Source organism: Dryobates pubescens, chromosome Z (genome assembly GCF_014839835.1).
Source record: "Dryobates pubescens isolate bDryPub1 chromosome Z, bDryPub1.pri, whole genome shotgun sequence".
Classification (NCBI taxonomy): domain Eukaryota; kingdom Metazoa; phylum Chordata; class Aves; order Piciformes; family Picidae; genus Dryobates; species Dryobates pubescens.
The window spans coordinates 1,979,700-1,999,910 of NC_071657.1; the positions used below are offsets into that span (position 1 = coordinate 1,979,700).

General features: G+C 51.1%; 1 protein-coding gene across 3 annotated transcripts in view; it reads right to left on the reverse strand.

Annotated features, from left to right (window-relative positions):
• Positions 1-20,211, reverse strand: part of CTIF (cap binding complex dependent translation initiation factor) — a 218,403-nt gene that overhangs the window by 177,053 nt on the left and 21,139 nt on the right. For 2 of the 3 annotated variants that reach the window (XM_054179023.1, XM_054179022.1), the window contains exon 2: positions 4,409-4,618. In XM_054179023.1, coding sequence (XP_054034998.1) covers positions 4,409-4,588 — 180 coding nt within the window. In that variant the 5' untranslated portion in view covers positions 4,589-4,618. Of the gene's footprint in view, positions 1-4,408; positions 4,619-20,211 lie in introns of those variants that run through there. The other variant, XM_054179024.1, reaches the window with a different exon arrangement.

A 20,211-nucleotide genomic window follows, 5' to 3' on the forward strand; every position in this document is an offset into this window, starting at 1 on the left:
CCTGGAGATGTTCAAGAGGGGACTGGATGTGGCACTTGGAGCCATGGTTTAGTCATGAGGTGTTGGGTGACAGGTTGGACTTGATGATCTTTGAGGTCTCTTCCAACCTTACTGATTCTATGATTCTATGAAAGGGGGGTGGAATTCAGATCAGATTTGGATTTGGAGTGTGAAAAATTAATATCTTTGGGATGAAAGAAGTAATTCCATCTTAATGCATCCCTTAAGAGGTGTCTCAGTTGAAGCAGGTGAACTGTGCAAAAGCCCATCCTGGCTTCTTGCCCCACACTACAGTCCTAAAAAGCATGAACTGCTGCATTTTGCAGGAGTTTCACACAGAAACCCTAATTAAACTTACACACCAATGCCCTGGGGCACAACCACAGGAGACTAAGAATTGGTTTAATTAAAAGGATTGATGTTCAGATCTTTCACTATTACTCTTTTGTCTTTTTTTTTTTCCTCTCTTCTCTTTTAAAATTAAACTCTGAAAGGCAGCATTCACAGAACTGAAAACAAAAACACAGCAGCTCTCTTTTTCAGGGTAGGCCAGGAAGGAAAGCTGAAGTGCCATTTCCACAACTAGAAGATGGATTTGGCTGTGGCAACTGAGGAGGCAGATGGAGGGAGGGGATTCCTCCACTCCGCTGAGACCTCCCCCCTGCAGTGCTGGGGCAGCTCTGGAGTGCTCAGCACAGACAGGGACCTGCTGGAGCAGGGCCAGAGAAGGCCACAGCAATGCTGGCAGGGCTGGAAGGGCTCTGCTGGGAGGCTCCAGGCTGAGAGAGCTGGGTTTGCTCAGAAGAGAAGACTCCAGGGAGACCTTCTGGTGGCCTTGCAGTGCTTCAAGGGGCCTAGAAGAAAGCTGGGGACAGAGTTTTTCTGAGGGCCTGTTGTGACAGGACAAGGGGTGATGGTTTGAAACTAAGAGAGGGAGATTCAGAATGGAAAGAAGGAAGAAATGTTTGACACTGAGGGTGGTGAGAGCCTCTCCCAGGTTTCCAGGAGAGGTGGGAGATGTCCCCTCCCTGGAAGTGTTCAAGGCCAGGCTGCACAGGGCTCTGAGTTATCTGCTCTAGTAGGAGGTGCCCCTGGCTCCTTGGCTGCAAGTGTCCATTGCTGGCTCACATCCAGCCTTTTACCCACCAGCACCCTCCACATCCTTCTCCACAGGACTGTTCTCCAGCCCTTCACCTCCCAGTCTGTGTTGATACCAAGGGTGCCCTGACCCAGGTGCAGGACCTTGCACTTGGCCCTGTTGAACTTCATGTGGTCCACTTGGAAGAGCAAGCTCCTCTCTGCTGGACTTAGGGATTTCTCTCTACAACTACCTGAAGGGAGGTTGTAGACAGACGGATGTTGGTCTCTTCTCCCAGGCAAGCAGTACCAGAACAAGAGGACACAGTCTCAGGCTGCGCCAGGGGAGATACAGGCTGGATGTTAGAAAAAAGTTCTATACAGAAAGAGTGATTGCACATTGGAATGGGCTGCCTGGGGAGGTGGTGGAGTCACCATCACTGGAGGTTTTTAGGAGAAGACTTGACGGGGTACTTGGTGCTGTGGGTTAGTTGCTTGGGCGGTGTTGGATTGGTTGATGGGTTGGACGCGGTGATCTTGAAGGTCTCTTCCAACCTGGTTTATTCTATGTATTCTATGTATTCTATGTATTCTATGCTGCCTTTTGCGTGCTGGGGTGTACAGGGCAGGGGACAGCAGCAGTGTGCACCTCTGACAGGGGAGGGGAGCATCCTGCCCTTGCCACCCAACCAATTTTCCCAATTTGAAGGCAAAGCCAAGCCCCAGGAAACCAGGGCCTCGTTTTTGGCAATTAACAGACTTGAGCACAAAATGAGAGACAAAATGACCCTCCAGGAGCAGGAGCAAATCCAGCCTGAACTCTGCCCTTCTCCTCCTCATCACATATCCATCTCTGCTTTTCCACTTAGTCTCATTAGTCATTAAATTAACATTAAAGCTTAATGCAAAGTGGCTGGGGGGTCCCTGCTTGGGAACAGTCACCCTTGCACCTCATATAAAGAGATGAAGTACTCAAATCAGACCAGCAGCTCAGCTATCCAACAATGGCCATATCATTATCCCCATGACCCTCATTCTTTATTATTCTTGTTTCATACTCATAACCACTATGTAACTGGTCTCTAACATAAATATTTTACCCTACTGGGAGTCCTGAGACATAGGGAAGTGCCACTGTGACACAGAGAAGATCATGGCAGCTCTACAAACCCCGGGGCAGACACTGGAGGCTGCTCCTCCCAGCACCATGGGCTCCTTATCCCTTCCTCAGCATGCATCAGGCACACTGTGGCACCAGAATGCAGATTATTTCCCTCCAAACAACAACAACAACTGGCAAGGAGGTTTCCTGTCTCCCTGTGCTGGAGCTAAAATGTCCATTTGAAAAAACAGATGTAACTGAGAACACATCATTCTGAATGACCACACCAACCACACCCTCACCAAATCCACCCCTCTCTTGGGGTACTCCCATCCTCAGACACACAGCAAATTCCTTCTCTGACATAACAACCATGAAGTGACAACAAAGTTATTACACCTAGTAGAATGTCCACAAAACCCCACACCTTTGGGGAGCACCTGGGGCTTTTGATTGCCCTTCTGGTCTTGGTTGTTTCATGGACACCCCTGTGTGTGCACAGAGGAGCACATCACACTAATAAGCATCTCCCTGCTGTAGCCCCTGCACCTCTTCTCCTTCCCTCTAGCATTTTTCACCCTGGCAAAGCAATTTGGGGAAGGAGAAAGGCACCCTTCACTTATGAACTAAGTGTCCCTCATTTATAAATGGGAACCCTGGAGAAGACAGGAAGCTTCAAGGCACACATCTGGAGAAGACACACACCTGGAGACCAGAGAAAAGCAAAACCTTGGTGGCAGGAGAACTCTGGCACCTAGCTGCAGAGCTCATATCATGGAATGACAGAATGGCAGATGTTGGATGGGACCTCTGGAGATCATCCAGTCCAACTCCCCTGCCACAGCAGGGTCACCCACAGCAGCTTGCTGTGTCTGGGTGGGGGAGGAAGCTCTCCAGAGAAGGAGACTCCATAGCCTCCCTGGGCAGCCTGTTACAGGGCTCCAGCACTCTCACACCAAGGAAGCTTCTCCTCATGTTCAGATGGAATCCTCTGGGTTCTAGTTTCTACCTGTTGGCCTTTGAGATGCTCCATGTCCTCATTTACCTTCACAGCCCTTAGCTGGACTCTCTCCAGTAGTTCCCTGTCTCTCTTGAACTGGGGAGCCCAGAACTGGACACAGTTACTCCAGATTTGACCTCACTAGGGCAGAGTATGGGGGCAGGAGAACCTGCCTTGATCTGCTAGCCAAACTCTTTTTCATGAACCTGAGAAGCCCATACTCCTCCTTGGCCACAAGGGCACATGCTGGCTCTTCACAGTATCACAGGACACTAGAGGTTGGAAGGGACCTCCAGAGATCATCCAGTCCAACCCCCCTGCCAAAGCAGGATCACTTAGGGTAGTCTGCACAGGAATGCATCCAGGTGGGTTTGGAAAGTCTCCGCAGAAGGAGACTCCACAACCTCTCTGGGCAGCCTGCTCCAGGGCTCCAGCACCCTCACTGTAAAGAAGTTTCTCCTCATGTTGAGGTGAAACCTTCTACGTTCAAGCTTGTACCTGCTGGTTCTTGTCTTATTACTGTGCACAGCCACAATGAGATTGGCCCCCTCCACTTGACCCCCACCCCTCAGATATTGATAGACATTGATCAGATCCCTCTCAGCCTTCTCTTCTCCAGACTAAACAGCCCCAGGGCTCTCAGTCTCTCTTCACAGGGCAGATGCTCAAGTCCCCTATAATCATCCTCATGATGAACTTTTTGTCCACCAGGACTTCCAGATCTTTCCCCACAGAGCTGGTTTCCAGCAGGACAGCCTCTCAGTCTAAAAGCTTCTTTGCACATTCATTGAGATCATTAAAAAAAAAACAGTTGTCAGGAAACCTCTCCTAAATGGCTGAAGACCTCCCATCTATGGATCACTGAAGAACAGTAACCAGTTGTCAGGAAACCTTTACTAACTGGCTGAAGACCTCACATCTATGGATCACTGAAAAACAGTAATCCAATTATAAGGAAACCTCTCCTAAGTGGCTGAAGACCTCACATCTAGGGATCACTGAAAAAAACAGTAACCCAGTTGTCAGGAAACCATTACTAACTGGCTGAAGACCTCACATCTACAGCCAACCAAGCAAGCTTCCCCAAATCCAGTGCTTTCTTATGTCCTGCTTCACCTCCAAACCCCAAAAAGCTGCTTCAGTCGGATGCGAATCCCCAGTGCAAGAGGACAAGCCAGCAGCATCTCTCAGTCCCCACCCTCGCCCTGCACCATCCCCCCTTCACCCACCTGTGAGATGTGAGACTGTGTCTTCTCACTCTCACCATCCCCCTCTGTTTTGTCTGTCAGCAGCCCCTGGACCTGGTACTCCAGGACGTAGCTGTCGATGAAGCGCTCCAGCTCCTCGATCTCCTGCGAGCGGCTGCTCCCCGCCTCCGAGGAGGCCGATGCCACCGACGAGTTCTCCATCCCCTCAGGAGAGACACTGAGAACAGGGGCCTGAGGAAGCAAAATCAAACAAAGACAGCAAGTTAGGTCACAGTCAGTCTTAAAAGGTTAAAAACCCAGAGGAGAAAAGGCTGAGAGGAAAAGCTCTCTGAGGAGGAAAGGCTGAGAGAGCTGGGGCTGCTGAGCCAAGAGAGCAGCAGGGGATCTTCTAAAGGCTCAGCAAGATCTAAAGGGTGGGAAGCAAGAGGCTGGGGCCAGACTCTTGTCAGTGGTGCCCAGGGACAGAAGAAGGGGCAAAGAATAGAATAGAGTAGAATAGAATAGAATATAGAACAGAACAGACCAGACCAGACCAGGTTGTAAGAAACAGACCAGACCAGGTTGGAAGAGACCTTCAAGATCATCATGTCCAACCTATCATCCAACACCACCTAATCAACTAACCCATGGCACCAAGCACCCCATCAAGTCTCCTGAACACCTCCAGTGATGGTGACTCCACCACCTCCCCAGGCAGCCCATTCCAATAGGCAATCACTCTCTCTGTGTAGAACTTCCTCCTAACCTCCAGCCTAAACCTCCCACCTCCCCTGGTGCAGCCTGAGACTGTGACCCCTTGTTCTGGTGCTGGCTGCCTGGGAGAAGAGACCAATCTCTGCCTGTCTACAGCTTCCCTTCAGGTAGTTGTAGAGAGCAATAAGGTCACCCCTGAGCCTCCTCTTCTCCAGGCTAAGCAACCCCAGCTCCCTCAGCCTCTCCTCACAGGGCTTGTGTCCCAGACCCCTCACCAGCTTTGTTGCCCTTCTCTGGACACCTTCCAGCAAGTCAACCTCCTTCCTAAACCGAGGCGCCCAGAACTGGACACAGGACTCAAGGTGCGGCCTAACCAGTGCAGTGTACAGGGGCAGAATGACCTCCCTGCTCCTGCTGGCCACACTGTTCCTGGGCACAATGGGCACAAACTGGAATCCAGGAGGTTCCACCTGAACAGGAACAGAAACTTCTTTGGTATGATGGTGCTGGAGGCCTGGAGCAGGCTGCCCAAGAGGCTGAGGAGTCTCCTTCCCTGGAGATTCCAAACACACCTGGATATTGTGATTCTGCTGCGTGTGCCCCTGCTTTAGCAGGGAGGTTGGACTGGGTGCTCTCCAGAGGTCCCTTCCAACCCCACCATGCTGGGATTCTGTGATTAGTTGTACTGTGCTGGATGAGAGTGATAAGCTGTGGATGATGGACACAGGGTGAGGAAGATGACGGTAACTGAAAAGCTTCTCTCAGAGCAGTGGCAGTAAATGATGCTGAGTCAACAGTGAGCACATAAATGGTTCAGCAGGGAGGTCTGCACGTGGGGGTGACACAGAGATCACACCAGAATCTATTTTTAAAACCCCTCTCTCCCTCTCTGCAGGAAAGCAGCTCTGTAGAAGACACAGGAGCTTTATGATGTACTGCTCCATGGCTGATTGACAATCATACATCAGAGTAAAGAAACCATCAGCTCCCACATCTGGACTGGGAGAGATGAATTAAGCTTCAGACCAGTGTCTTGAGGTAAGACTCAATACTCTTCCCTGTGGTTGGGAGGGAGCAGACATATGAGCTCCCACCACATTGCTGGCCACAGCAACTTCATCCCTCACCCTCTTTCCTGCACCAGGAACTGGGATTTACTCTGTTCTGAGACAAAATTGCCAAGCAAATTCAGAGTGAGTCAGATGGCATCCGGAAAGGAAGGAGAGGAAAAACACCAAAAAGCCCTGCTTGTGTAATTTCCAGCTCCTGAACTGTTCCTCATCTGTCACTTCTCAACAATTGTGGCTTCGTTTGGAAACTGTGGAGAACGAGCAGTTCTGGCCCAAGGATTTCAGCTGCTCAAGGAATTATTCCCTAATGTGCCTGGACTGTCAAAAAGGCTCATTATGTAGATTAATATCACACATTAGCTCCTGAACAAAAATCATGTGGCATATTAAGAAAGGAGAAAGGGGGGGGGGGGGGGAGGGGAAAGAAATAGTCAAGAAGAAAGAAAAGAGGAGCCCCAGAGAGCATCAAGGGCATGCCTCTCCTCTGTCAGCTCATTAGTGCCAACTACCAAGTGGAAAGCACCATTATTAAATAGAATCATAGAACCACAAAGTGGTTTGTACTGCAAGGGACCTCCAAAGCTCATCCAGTTCAACCCCTGTTGGCAATCAGCAGGGGCATCTGCAAATAGAACAGGTTGTTGAGAGCCCCAGACAACCTCACCATCCAGGGAGGGGGCATCTGCCACCTTTCTGGGCAACCTGGACCAGGGTCTCACCAGCCTCACTTGTCAAACATTTCATCCTTTACTTCACTCTGAATCTCCATCTCTTGGTTTCAAACCATCACCTCCTGTCCTGTCACAACAGGCCCTGAGAAAAAGTCTGTCCCCAGTTTTCTTCTAGGCCCCTTGAAGCACTGCAAGGCCACCAGAAGGTCTTCCTGGAGCCTTCTCTTCTCCAGGCTGCCCAAGGCCAACTCTCTCAGCCTGGAGCCTCCCAGCAGAGCCCTTCCAGCCCTGCCAGCATTGCTGTGGCCTCCTCTGGCCCTGCTCCAACAGCTCCCTGGCTGTGCTGAGCACTGCAGAGCTGCCCCAGCACTGCAGGGGGGGTCTGAGCAGAGCCCAGCAGAGGGGCAGAATCCCCTCCCTGCCCCTGCTGCCCACACTGCTGGGGATCAGCCCAGGGCAGGGCTGGCAGCACTCAGTGCTGGCTCATGACCAGCTCTACACCCCCCCAGCACCCCTAACTCCTTCTTCTCAAGGCTGCTCTCCAGTCCTGCATCCCCCAGCACTTCCCTGCAGAAGCTCCCACCTTGAACACACAGGATAAAGCATAAAGCAGTGCATGAGCAAACACATGACTCCACTTTTGGGGTGCCCACCACCATATCTAACCAGCATTTTACTGACTAGCAAGTGGAGAGACAGTAGACTGAATGGGAATGGGTTTGTCAGAAGATGTCAGGTCCAGGAAACCACGTATCTGAGGTATTTATGGATCTCTAGGAGGCAACTCTAAACCCCAATGGTTAGGAGGAATAAAACTCCCCTGGTGTCTAAGGGGGGTGAGGCAGCATATACACCTGAGACAGAAACATCACTGCACACGATGAGCCCTGCAGCAGATGTCCAGGCACAGACAGCAAGTTGGTTGACATCTAATCCTTATAATAAGATAAAAGAATAACAAGTCACAGTCTGTAATCTTCTTTATATGCTTAGTCTGCACCAAATCAGCATGAATCACATAATGACACCGAGACTGGCTGCCCAACATCGGCAGCCCGGCGCGCTGGCTGCGCGGGGGTCACTGCCAATACACCACCGTCACCCAACCCACAGCATCCCTAAGATGCTCAGCAAGCTGAGGCACACAGAATCACAGCACTGTTCAGGTTGGAAGAGACCTTTAACATCATCAAGTCCAACTGCCAGGTCACCACTAATCCATGTCACTAGGCACCACAGCTACACAGCTCTGAAACCCCTCCAGGGATGGGAACTCCACCACTGCCCTGGGCAGCCTAGCCCAGGCCTTGACAACCCTCTTGGGGTAGAAATCGTTCCTTATGTCCAACCTAAACCTCCCCTGGAGTAACTTGAGGCCCTTTCCTCTTGTTATCTCACTTGTCACTTCAGAGAAGAGGCCAACCCCCACCTGGCTGAAACCTCCTTTCAGGGGGTTGTAGAGACCCACAAGATGTTCCTTCACCTTTTTCTTCTCTGGGCTAAACAACCCCAGGTCCCTCAGCTGCTCCTCACAAGACTTGTGCTCTGGACCCTTCACCAGCTTTGTTGGAATGGACTCTCTCCAGCCCCTTAATGTCCTTCTTGTAGTGAGGGGTCCAAAACTGAACCCAGGATTTGAGGTGTGGCCTCACCAGTGAGGGTACACTGTGACTATAGCTGGCCCAGTCCTACGACCCACACTGTTTCTGACACATCGTGACTTTGTGGCATCTTCTGACCCTCCCTGGTATTGACCAGCCTTGGGTTTCCTGAATTTGACCTTTGCATTCCCCTTCTGAACATCCTCCCTTCCTACATCAGGGTTCCTGTGCCAGCACCATGCCATCCAAATATGATTCTGGCTCTGCTTTGGGCAAGGGATTGGACCAGAGACCTCCTGAAGCCCTCTCCAAACGGAATGGTTTTATGGCTCCAGGAGACAATGTTCAGCCACTTCATTGCTTAAGAAAGCCTCCTCTGCTCTCTGAGATTCTTGCTGGTCAGTTTCACCCATTTTAGATGCACCTCTCCCAGCTATTGTGCAACTGTGCTTTCCAGTGCCACCGCTCTGCCCACAGATCCAATGATCAGATGAAAGTCGTTTTGGTCACCATCCTACAGCAGCTTTTTAAAGGCAGGAACTTTTTCAACTGCTACCCACCAGCTTCTGGGCTTCACCTAATTCTATGAAGTGTTGAAATGCACACAGAAAATGAGTGCTTGGAGAACCAAGCCCAAGATAATGACAGGTTGAGAGAGGGCCATTTGCTCAGTCCTGCAAGCTGGGACCTCATTCAAGAGGGACAGGTTTTGGAGAGCTGATGGTGGTCCTTCCTCCTTGGCAGGAGGCAAATTGGGCAGGGAAACATCCACTTGGATCCAAGATCAGTTCAAGTCCACCCAAAAAAGATTCACTGCACACATTAATGCCAGACCTTCTCTCCCTTTCCAAAATTAACCTGCTCCACCAGGAAGCGTTGGATAGCCTCCTGCTCTTCTTGGTGCTATGTCTCAAGAAACCTCTGTGCCTGGAGCAGGTTTCCCATCTCACTTCACCCTCAAAACATGTACAAACAAGAGGTTTTTAAAGGGAAAAACACAACACCAAACAAACCCACATTTGAGCCCCAAAGTAGCTGATGCCTTCCCAAAGCAAGCAAAGCATCTTCTTGAGAGTGGTGATCCCTTGGATCTGTGTTGGCATAGTGCCTACCACCAGGGATTCCCAAGCCAAAGTAATGTTGCATAATGATAATTAATAGAGATCAACCTCAAGGGTTTATTTTACTTTTACTGTTTCCCCTTCCTCTTCCTACTTAGTGAAAGCACAAACTCTTGAGGGGCTGAAAACTACCTCCCAAACCTTTCCTACAAAGTCCATGTCACGATCTTTACTACAACCATGAGACAAGGAAGCAGCAGCAGCAACAAAGAAGTCAACAGATGAGCAACCTGCTTATTAGAACTCATTCATTATCAGCATTTCTGGAATGTGTAATTATTATTAACAGCTGTGATCTAAATGGGGTTCCTGCTCCAGCAGGACCATACAGTTCATGGCAATTAGACAGTTTTACCCCTAATCAGCAAATAATAACAAGTACTTTCTTCTTCTCCCAGAAGTGGGGAAGGAACCCACTTCTGGGGCAAGATGGGTGGGAGACAACAGCAGAGGGTAATCTTCAACTGAAAAGATGTAGAGAAAAGGAGAGTCCATGATGAGAAGACAAACATGCTGGGATAGCAATGAATTTCCATCTGCTCACTGCAGTTTGGGTGATAGGACCCCATACGGACCTCCTCCTCCAAGGAAGATGCTTCAGCCATCCTCTCCCCAGCACAATAAGAGAAAGCTTCTCCAACCACCTGGGCTGCAGCAGCCCAGCAGTGCTGAGGGAGCACCACAGCTCTGTCTCACATAGCTCTGCCCTAGGGATGGGACTGCCCCTGCCACCCCGAAGGAGCAGGGACTCCAGCTCCATACAAACATAAAGTGAGGAGTGAGGGCTTTTGGTCTAACTCATGCTAACATGGCAACCTTGTCAGCAAGACATGAAGAGGTCTTCCTAAACGACTCTTGCTCCAATTCAGCAGGACGAACCAATAACTTACTCTCACCCCCGAGCAGGGGTGATAATTCCTCAACCTGGCTGAACCCAATCAGGCATCAGCAAAGGAAACAAAAGACAGAGATTGCTTTTCCCATTTTCTCTTTTCCTTTTACTTCCACTGGATGATGCTGACGGTCTGAAATGCTTTCTCACAAGTTCTTTGAAGGTCGTGGCCCGCAAAGGTAAGAGAATCAGGAGCACCAAAGCATCACAAGCAGCCCAAAACTGAAAGTGGATTCACCTGACAACCACACTGCCAGGAGCTCATACTACTGACACCTAGGTAAGATGACTGGAAAAGATCTCTAAGACCCAGGGCTCTGAAGATGCTGAGGGGCCTGCAGCATTCCTGTGAGGAGCAAAGGCTGAGAGCCCCTGGGGCTGTTGAGCCTGGAGAATAGCAGCCCCAGAAGGGATCTGAGCAATGCTCAGCAAGAGATAAAGGCTGGGGGGCAAGAGACTAGGGCCAGGCTCTGCGCAGTGGTGCCCAGGGACAAGGCAGTGGGCACAGACTAGAATCCAGGAGGTTCCACCTGAAGAGGAACAGAAACTGCTTTGGTGTGAGGGTGCTGGAGGCCTGGAGCTGGCTGCCCTGGGAGGTTCTTTGGAGAGATTCCAAACCCACCTGGACACTGTGATCCTGGGCAAGCAACTATGGGTGCCCCTGCTCTAGCAGGAGTGTTGGGCTACATGATCTCCAGAGGTCCCTTCCAGCATCTACCATGCTGTGATTCTGTGAAGTCTGAAACAGACTCCAGGCAGAACTGCTTAATGTAGGCTTCTCCAGATTTAGGCACCTGCATCAAAATTCAATTATCAAAAGGTCTGGTGGCCACCAAATCCCAACAAATGACAAGAGCCCGGCCCATCTTACCAGCCAACTGTCCTTTATTTTAGATCTGGGTTTAAATAACTCCCTTAAGACACCCCAGTGGGGTTGGAAAACTGTTCCTTACTTATCCTCCAGTTAAATGCTGAAAATGTTCTTCTGTTCCTCCATAACCCCAGCACAGGGCATGAGGAATGCAGAGCAGCCTCCCTCTGCAGAAGATTCATCCCCCAGAAATGCCACCACAGGCCAGCTGCTGGAGACACAGGCTGTGATGGGCTCCAGAGCTACCCTGACAGATCACTGGGAGCTTTCTTCTTGCCATGTGGGATTTATCACTCCAGGTTTTTCTGGGAACAAGAGAAGCTTCCTATAAAAGGCAGCCATGGTACAGATTATTCACATACCAACACAGTCATCTCCTTCAAGAGTCTTCTGTGGTAGTACATCCAGCACCCTTCTCTCCCTGGAGAGTTTGTAATAAACTCTAAATACTGCTGGGATCCCATAGGTGCTCTGAGACACCTGGGACGTGAACCTGAAGTACCCCAGCAGCCCACAGATTTTTCTGTGCCTGCATGGGATGAGGGTAAAACCAAACTGAAGAGACCCTCAGTGAGACCCAGAGAGATGCTCCAGCCAAGACCCCAGACAGGAGACACCACATCCTGCCCCACAATATTCACATCTCTTGTCAAGCCTCAAAACCCATCCCATTGCTCTCTGCTCCCTACAGTGAAGACCTGTTGGACATCACTTCTCAGGGAGACAACATCCCTCTTCTGCTCAGTGCTTCTCTAAGGCTGGGCAGAGAGAAGCAGCACACAGTCAGATGCCCCATCCCCACCTCCCTCATCATGCCTGCACATCTTCTCCTCCAAGCCAGGCTTTGCAAAGCAGCTGCTGAAGAGAACAACAGGCATGGGGAAGGAGGCTCCTTCAGGAATGCTCTGACTGCACTTTGTAGCCAGTGCACAACAACTCTCCTGCTTCTTATCAGCCCCTTCAGGTCAGATGAAATCCTCTGCACACGTTGACTCTGCAAATACTCGTGCACCGGCTAATGCAGCAGCAGAGGCAGAAGGACCTTTGCCCATCGGCGTTTGGGGTTTGAGCTCCTGCCTATCAGCACAGCCAGAGAGCAGCTGGCCGGCTTCCCAGCATCTCCTTTTAACAAGCTCCTTCAGAAGCAATATTTTCTCTCTTTGCCTGATCCAGCACATTTCCAAGAACAAGCAATTAGCAAAGTGTCTCTCCAAAGCAGTGAGAGCATCCTGGCAAATGAAATGAGCAGTTTACTGCTGGTGGAACCCAGCAAACCACAGGAACAGTCACTATGGAAAAGGCAAGCAACCAAGATGAACCACAACTTCCCACATCCAGGTATTGCTGCCTCTCCACGAGCCCAAATCATGGAACCAAACAATTGTTTCTGTTGAAAGAGAACCTTCAAGATCATCAAGTCCAACCATTAGGCCAGCATTGCTAAATCCAGCACTAAGCAATGTCCCTCGGCATCACATCTACACAGCCTTGAAATCCCACCAGGGATAGGGCTCCCCCACTGCCCTGGGCAGCCCAGGCCAGGCCTTGATAACCCTTTTGTGAATGGCATTGCTCCTCATGTGCAATCTAAGCCTCCCCTGCTGCAACTTGAGGCCATTTCCTCCTGTTCTGTCACTTCTTCCTTCGGGGGAAGAGACCAACCCCCACCTGGCCTCAACCTCCTTTCAGGAGGGTGTAGAGAGCCAGAAGGTCTCCCCTCAGCCTCCTCATCTCCAGGCTGAACAATCCCAGATCCTTCAGCCACTCCTCACAACACTTGAGCCCTAGACTCTTCACCAGCTTCTTTGCCCTTCTCTGGACACACTCCAGCCCCTCAATGCCCTTCTTGGAGCAAGGGGCCCAAAACTGAACACAGCATTCAAAGTGTGGCCTTGAATGTGCTAAGTACAGGGAGACAATCATCCCCTGAGTTCTGCTGGCCACTTGATACTTGGGAGAAGAGGCTGACTCCACACTACCATGATGAAGCACTGCCATGTCTGGTTTGGATTCACTGTCCCAAGCTGAGCTCTCATCCTGGCCTGTATCAGGAACAGCGTGGCCAGCAGGAGCAGGGAGGTCATTGTGCCCCTGTACACTGCACTGGTTAGGCCACACCTTGAGTCCTGTGTCCAGTTCTGGACTCCTCAGTTCAGGAAGAATATTGAGTTGCTGGAGCATATCCAGAGAAGGGCAACAAAGTTGGTGAGGGGTTTGGAACACAGCCCTGTGAGGAGAGGCTGAGGGAGCTGGGGTTGCTTAGCCTGGAGAAGAGGAGGCTCAGGGGAGACCTTACTGCTGTCTACAACTACCTGAAGGGAGGCTGCAGCCAGGTGGGGGTTGGTCTCTTCTCCCAGGCAACCAGCACCAGAACAAGAGGACACAGTCTCAAGCTGTGCCAGGGGAGGTTTAGGCTGGAGGTTAGGAAGAAATTCTACACAGAGAGAGTGATTGCACATTGGAATGGGCTGCCCGAGGAGGTGGTGGAGTCACCATCACTGGAAGTGTTCAGGAAGAGACTTGGTAGAGTGCTTGGTGCCATGGGTTAGTTGATTAGGTGGTGTTGGGTGATAGGTTGGACACAATGATCTTGAAGGTCTCTTCCAACCTGATCTATTCTATTCTATTCTCTCCAGGTGCCAAACCATCAAGCACAGCACATAAATTACTACATCCTGGATCTGACCCTTCCCTCATTAAAATGTGAACACCTCTGAAAGCCTCACCAAGTGACTGCTGCTGGAGCTGGCCCTGGCCTTCTCAGATACTGACATGGCTGGCTGAGCATTCCACATATTTCATCACCCCTCCAGACTCAGATCTGGTTTCTGGTACCTGGTGATGCAGAAAAGCCCAAGTGACAGGAGAGGAGCCCAACAGCTGCCACACTGCAAAGCCACTCATGAGCCTGGCATGCAAGGGAGCAGGCAAACGTCACAGTGCATCGAAACAGAGCCACTGAAATAAACACAGAAATAAATAAGTGGGGGAAAAAAAAACCCACAACAAAACAACAGGAGAGGGACAGGAGACAAAAGAACTGCAAATAGCCACAGAATCAGACCAAACTCAGCCACCCTGACATGGTGATCCTGCAAGGAAGAGGAATAACCAGAAAGCTAGCAGCCCCTTCTGCTCACCCAGACAGTAAGTTAGTGTGCAGCTGGCTTGACTTCAACAAGGAGGGGTTTTTGGTTGGTGTTGGAGGGTTTTTTTTGTGGCTGGGAGGTGGATCTGTCTTTTCACTTTGGACAAAACACACCAAACACTCAAAGCCTCCTCATCTTCACAAAGTCTTTTGGTCTGTCAACCTGTGCACGAGGTTGAAGCGGTCTCCTGCCAGATGGGCTTCCATGCCTGGGGAGATGATGATGATGATACCTTTGGCTCTGATGGATAATGCCAAGAAAGGAAAGGGGAAAAAACATCACATAACCAAGAAACCCACTGAGCCTCAGAGGGTGAGTGGAGGAGGGTTAATGGGGAATCTGATGGACAGCTAATGGATGGGGTCCAGTGGAGGCTACAAAGATGTTGTTGGAGCATCTCTGTGAGGAGGAAAGGCTGAGGGCCTCTGGGGCTGTAGAGACTGGAGAAGAGCAGCCCCAGGGGGATCTGAGCAGTGCTCAGCAAGAGATAAAGGCTGAGGGGCAAGAGGCTGGAGCCAGACTCTTGCCAGTGGTGCCCAGCCACAGCACAAGGAGCAATGGGCACAAACTGGAATCCAGGAGGTTCCACCTGAACAGGAGGAGAAACTTCTTTGCTGTGAGTGTGCTGGGAGCCCTGGAGCAGGCTGCCCAGAGAGGCTGTGGAGTCTCCTATTGTGGAGAGCTTCCAAACCCCCTGACCACTGTGCTGCTGGGCAAGCTGCTGTGGGTGCTCCTGCTTTAGCAGCAGTGTTGAACTGGATGATGTGCAGAAGTTTCTTCAATCCTCACCATGCTGAGATTCTATGATTCATAAAAGAAGGAACCTCCTACATTCCTGTTTGTGCCTGTTGCCACCTGTCTTCTCACTGGGCACCACTGCCAAGGGTTTGACCCCATGCTCTTGACTCCTTACCCTTCAGCTTTTCCTCCTGACATCATGAAGATGCTCCTCAGCACCTTTGTATCCCTCCACTGGACTCTCTCCTGTAGTTCCTTGCCTCTGTTGAACTGGGGAGCCCAGAACTGGACACAGTACTCCAGATGTGGCCTCACCAGGGAAGAGCAGAGGGGGAGAAGAATCTCCCTTAACCTGCTGGCCACACTCTTAATGCACCCCAGGACACCAGTGTCCTTTTTGAGCACAAAGACATTCTACAGGCTCATAGGGAGCTTGTTATCCACAAGCACTCCCAGGTCCTTCTCCACAGAGCTGCTTTCTAGCATGTCAGCCCCTGACCTGACTTATTGCAGGGAGTTATTCCTCCCAGCTGCAGGACCCTACACTTGCCCTGGTTGAACTTCATGAGGTTCCTCTCTCCCAGCTCTCAGCCAGTCCAGGTCTCACTGACTGGCAGCACAGCAGCCTGAGGGGTGTCACCACTGCTCCCAGTGCTGTACCATCAGCAAACTGTGTTGAGGCTCCACTGTGTCCCTTCATCCAGGTCATTCACGTAGATGACCACAAGGCTGCACCCAGTCCTGACCCCTGGGGAACACTGCAAGCCACAGGCCTCCAACTAGACCCCACACCATTGATCACAACCCTCTGAGCTCTGTCCTTCAGCCAGGCCTCAAATAACCAAATGGAAAACATTACCAGAAAGTCAGTCTTTTCTTTGCAGGCACTCAGGCAAGATAATAGGCACTTGGGCTGTGAAAAGCCCTGTAATCCTAAAAGACACATCCAGCCCTAAACTGAGATGTCAACCTGCTGAAGTAATCCACCCCACGGGTCACTGATGGTGAGGAGGGACGAGGCAGGAGCAGCATCCCCTGGTCAGCAGCAGGGCAGGGGCAGGGGGTGGTTAATCCCTATTAAATCATGCACATAGTTTGCTGGCAAACAGCATTTTTGCTTTTAGCAGCATTCAGAGGACATACCTTGGCCCCCAGCCAAAACCTTGCTGCTGCAGGCCTGGGTGAATGTTGGGCATTTTACACTAGGAGGAGCCAGATGGACCTCTCCTCCCAGGAACCACAGAACAGTCTGGATTGGAAAGGACCTTTGAAGCTCATCTAGTCCAGCCCCCCATGCAGTCAGCAGGGACATCTGCAACTAGAGCAGGCTGCTCACAGCCCCAGACAACCTCACCTGGACACCTCCCACCTCTCTGGGCAACCTAGGACAGGATCTCACCACCCTCAGCCTCAAACATTTCTTCTTTCCAGTCTGAAACTTTCTCTTGTCCTGTCACAACAGGCCCTGAGAAAAAGCCTGTCCCCAGCTTTCTTCTAAGCCCCTTGAAGCACTGCAAGGCCAGCAGAAGGTCTCCCTGGAGCCTTCTCTTCTCCAGGCTGCCCAAGGCCAACTCTCTCAGCCTGGAGCCTCCCAGCAGAGCCCTTCCAGCCCTGCCAGCATTGCTGTGGCCTCCTCTGGCCCTGCTCCAACAGCTCCCTGGCTGTGCTGAGCACTCCAGAGCTGCCCCAGCACTGCAGGGGAGGTCTGAGCAGAGCCCAGCAGAGGGGCAGTATCCCCTCCCTGCCCCTGCTACCCACACTGCTGGGGGTCAGCCCAGCACAGGGCTGGCTCTGGGCTGGCAACACTCAGTGCCAGCTCATGGCCAGCTCTGTACCCCCAGCACCCACAAGGCCTTCTCCACAGGGCTGCTCTCCAGCCCTGCATCCCCCAGCCTGTGTTGGTACCTGACCCACATGTAGGACATTGTACTTGGCCTTGCTGAACCTCATGAGGTTCACATCCCCATGCCATCTCACTTCCACCCCATCAGTTGCTTCTCTTCATCACAGCTCTCCTGCTCAACAAGGCTGGGGGCTGGAGAGCCTCAGGTGCCCTCCATATTCAAGGCCTCTGAGAGATGAAACAGGAATGAGTAAGGATGATGTTACTGCAGCATCAGACACCTTCTGCACCATCAGCAATCATCCCTGGATTCCTGCTGCTCCAACCAAAGGCAACAATCCTTCCAGGTCTTGGATCTGATGACTTTTGGATCCAGGTTACACAAGCAAGACAAGCAGCAGATCTCAAGTAGAGACAACTCTTTACAGCCCAAGTTGGCTTGTTCATAGGAGTCCTCCCTTGTCTTCTGCCTAACAGGAGCTGCTCAGCTGGAACTGGAAATAAAAATCATCCAGTAAGCCTCTGCCACTTTGAAGAGGAAAGGGAAAATAAACACTTTACCTTGCTCTCCTCTGAGCTAGTTAAACTCATCTGAAAGACTCTATGTTCAGAGGTCTTCTGAATCTTTAATCACCTTCTGAGCTAAACAAACAAACAAACAAAACCCCACAACTCCAACCCCCACTCAACAACACCCACAAACAACCAAAATCTCCAAACCCTGCCTCTGGGTCATGGATGCCACCCACTCCCCCACCACACTGAAATGTTCAAGGTACAAAGTAAGCAGCAAATTGCCTTTTCACATCACAGCCAACCCAGGCAGCATCAATCATGGACCTTATCAGTTCCCAGGCAGCAGCCACAGCATCACCATCAATGAGATCTTCTAAAGATTCCAGTGAAAAAGAGGAGGAATTGGGGAAATTGGCAATTCTGTACATGCAGAAGGAAAGTAATTCTCTTCCCCCTAATGCTCCTCATCACAAATTAAGAGGGGGAAAAGCAAACAAAGCCCTGGGGAAGCAAAAGGTGGACACATGTGAGCAGGTCCACCTTGGCACAGAGCTGGCCAAGGAGAGAGACAGTTGTGATTTCCAGGACAGCTGTCCCTGCTTCTGGCTTCTTCCAGATCTGCTCCTCTAAGAGCTGCAGCCACTTGTAAAGACAAGGAAAAAAACATGAGCATCATCTTCCATGTTCTACCTGGGACAGTAGGAGACAGCCCAGCAGGTTGTCCAACTCTGCCCTTGAGCATTCCCATCACCTAAGGATGGACACAGTGTCCTCCTTAGCTCCTGCTCCTGGACACATGGACTGGATGTGGTCCAGACAATGGGTTTCCACCCAGCAGAGTGATTCCATTTTGGAGAAGTGATTCTCACTTCAATCAGAATCAAACCTGGCTCCCTGAGATGCTTGTGGGTACAAGACATCACTTTAAGACAGCTCTCACAGCTTGGGAAGATGCCCCTGCAGACCCTAAAGCTGGTTGTCAGCCTACAAGGATCTCCTGCATGTCCTCCCATGGTCTTCATAGCAATTAGAAGAGCAAATGTGACACCCAGCTGGACCCAGGGCTGGCACTGGGCTCCCAAGAGCTGCCCCAAGAAGGGACAGGCCCCAGCACAGACACCACAGCGTCCCCTGAAAGACAGTGACTCATGCCACAAATGAGCTCCATCTGACTCTTGAACCACCACATCCTCATGCTGGCCAAAGTTACAGCAGCAGGTGATGCTCAGCCCTGGATAGGTGGGCATCAAACCCTTCCCAAGCTTCTCTTGCCCAGCTGTCCCTGCTCTCAAATCCATCCCCGGCTTTTAGCTCCTTCCAGCAGCTCAGGAGACAGCTTGAACCCATTCACCAGGACAATCAGCCCCATAAAGCAGAGCACCTCCCCACACAGGAATTTTTGGGAGTTCCTGGCCAGCCACCAGTCTCCTTTTCCAGGCCTGAAGTGCATTTTTTCACAGTCACTCCCAGACTGTGGCTCTGCCCGCTGGATGCTCTGCAGCAGCAACATGCACACACATCTCCCCAAAAGCCTTCCCCAGGCACCCCCGTTCTCACTTTGGTTCTTCCTCTCCCTAAACCCCAGCAAGTGAGGAGTGATGAGGAGCTGGGGATGGGAAGAAGAGCAGCCTGCCAAATGCCAGGGGGTAAAGCAAGTATTTATGCAGCTACATTTGTGGCCCAGGGGACCGCTGGGTTTGACTAATAAGAGGTAAATGAAGCAGCTCAGCTTGGCAGGGTCCCAGCTGAGGCAGGAGGAGGACAGGAAGGTTTTCATTAAAACAAAGCAAAAAAGAGAGACAGGTACTTCCAGGTTGTGCCAGCTGGCCTATTTTGAGAAGAACAAGACACTGGGTGAGCTTTGGGAGTGTCTATTTGCAGCAGCAGCGACAGTCTAGACGACCTGCCCAGATCAAGATATTCAGCCTTGGGACCCACCAACCCTGTGTCCTAACCTGCCCTGCTGATAGTCTCCTTGATGTCAGTGCCTTCCACAAACCCCAAGTCTCCAGTGCCCTGTTGAGCCCCAGCACTGCTGCCAGCATACTGGGGACAAGGAGCTCACGTTCACCCTAAACTGACCTTCAGCTGCTCCTGGTGTCCAAGGGACCCTTCCAAACAGACCCAAGGGCACCAAGTGTGACTGGGATGCAGCACTGACTGCTCCACCATGCCTCACCTCCTTCTCTTGTAAAAGACAGTAAGCCCCATTAGGATGTGTACTGAATGACCTGATTTCCCTTGTACCTTGAGGAGAAGGAAAGAGGTCTTGGAGCTTCAAGGTGCTACTGCAGGGAAGCCATCACAGATCTTGCTTCCTTCAACAGATGTTTGTTGCATTGGCTCTCACCTGGCTGGATGATATGTGTGTTCTGTGGGGATTTCCTATGATCTTGCAAGCTAACAGGCTCAAATCAACCTGAGCAGCTTCCAACTGGCATGGCTCCCCTTCCTCTTTCCATGCTGAGGCACCTTCATGTGTTCTCTGGTGTCTGAAGGGGGCCTACAAGAAGGCTGCAGATGGACTGGTTTTGCCTGCAGTGATGGGATGAGGGGCAAGGATTTGAAATGAGAGGAGATTTAGATTGGATGCTAGGGGCAAGTTCTGCACCATGAGGGTGGTGGAACACTGCAAAAGGTTGCCCATGGAGGTAGTTCA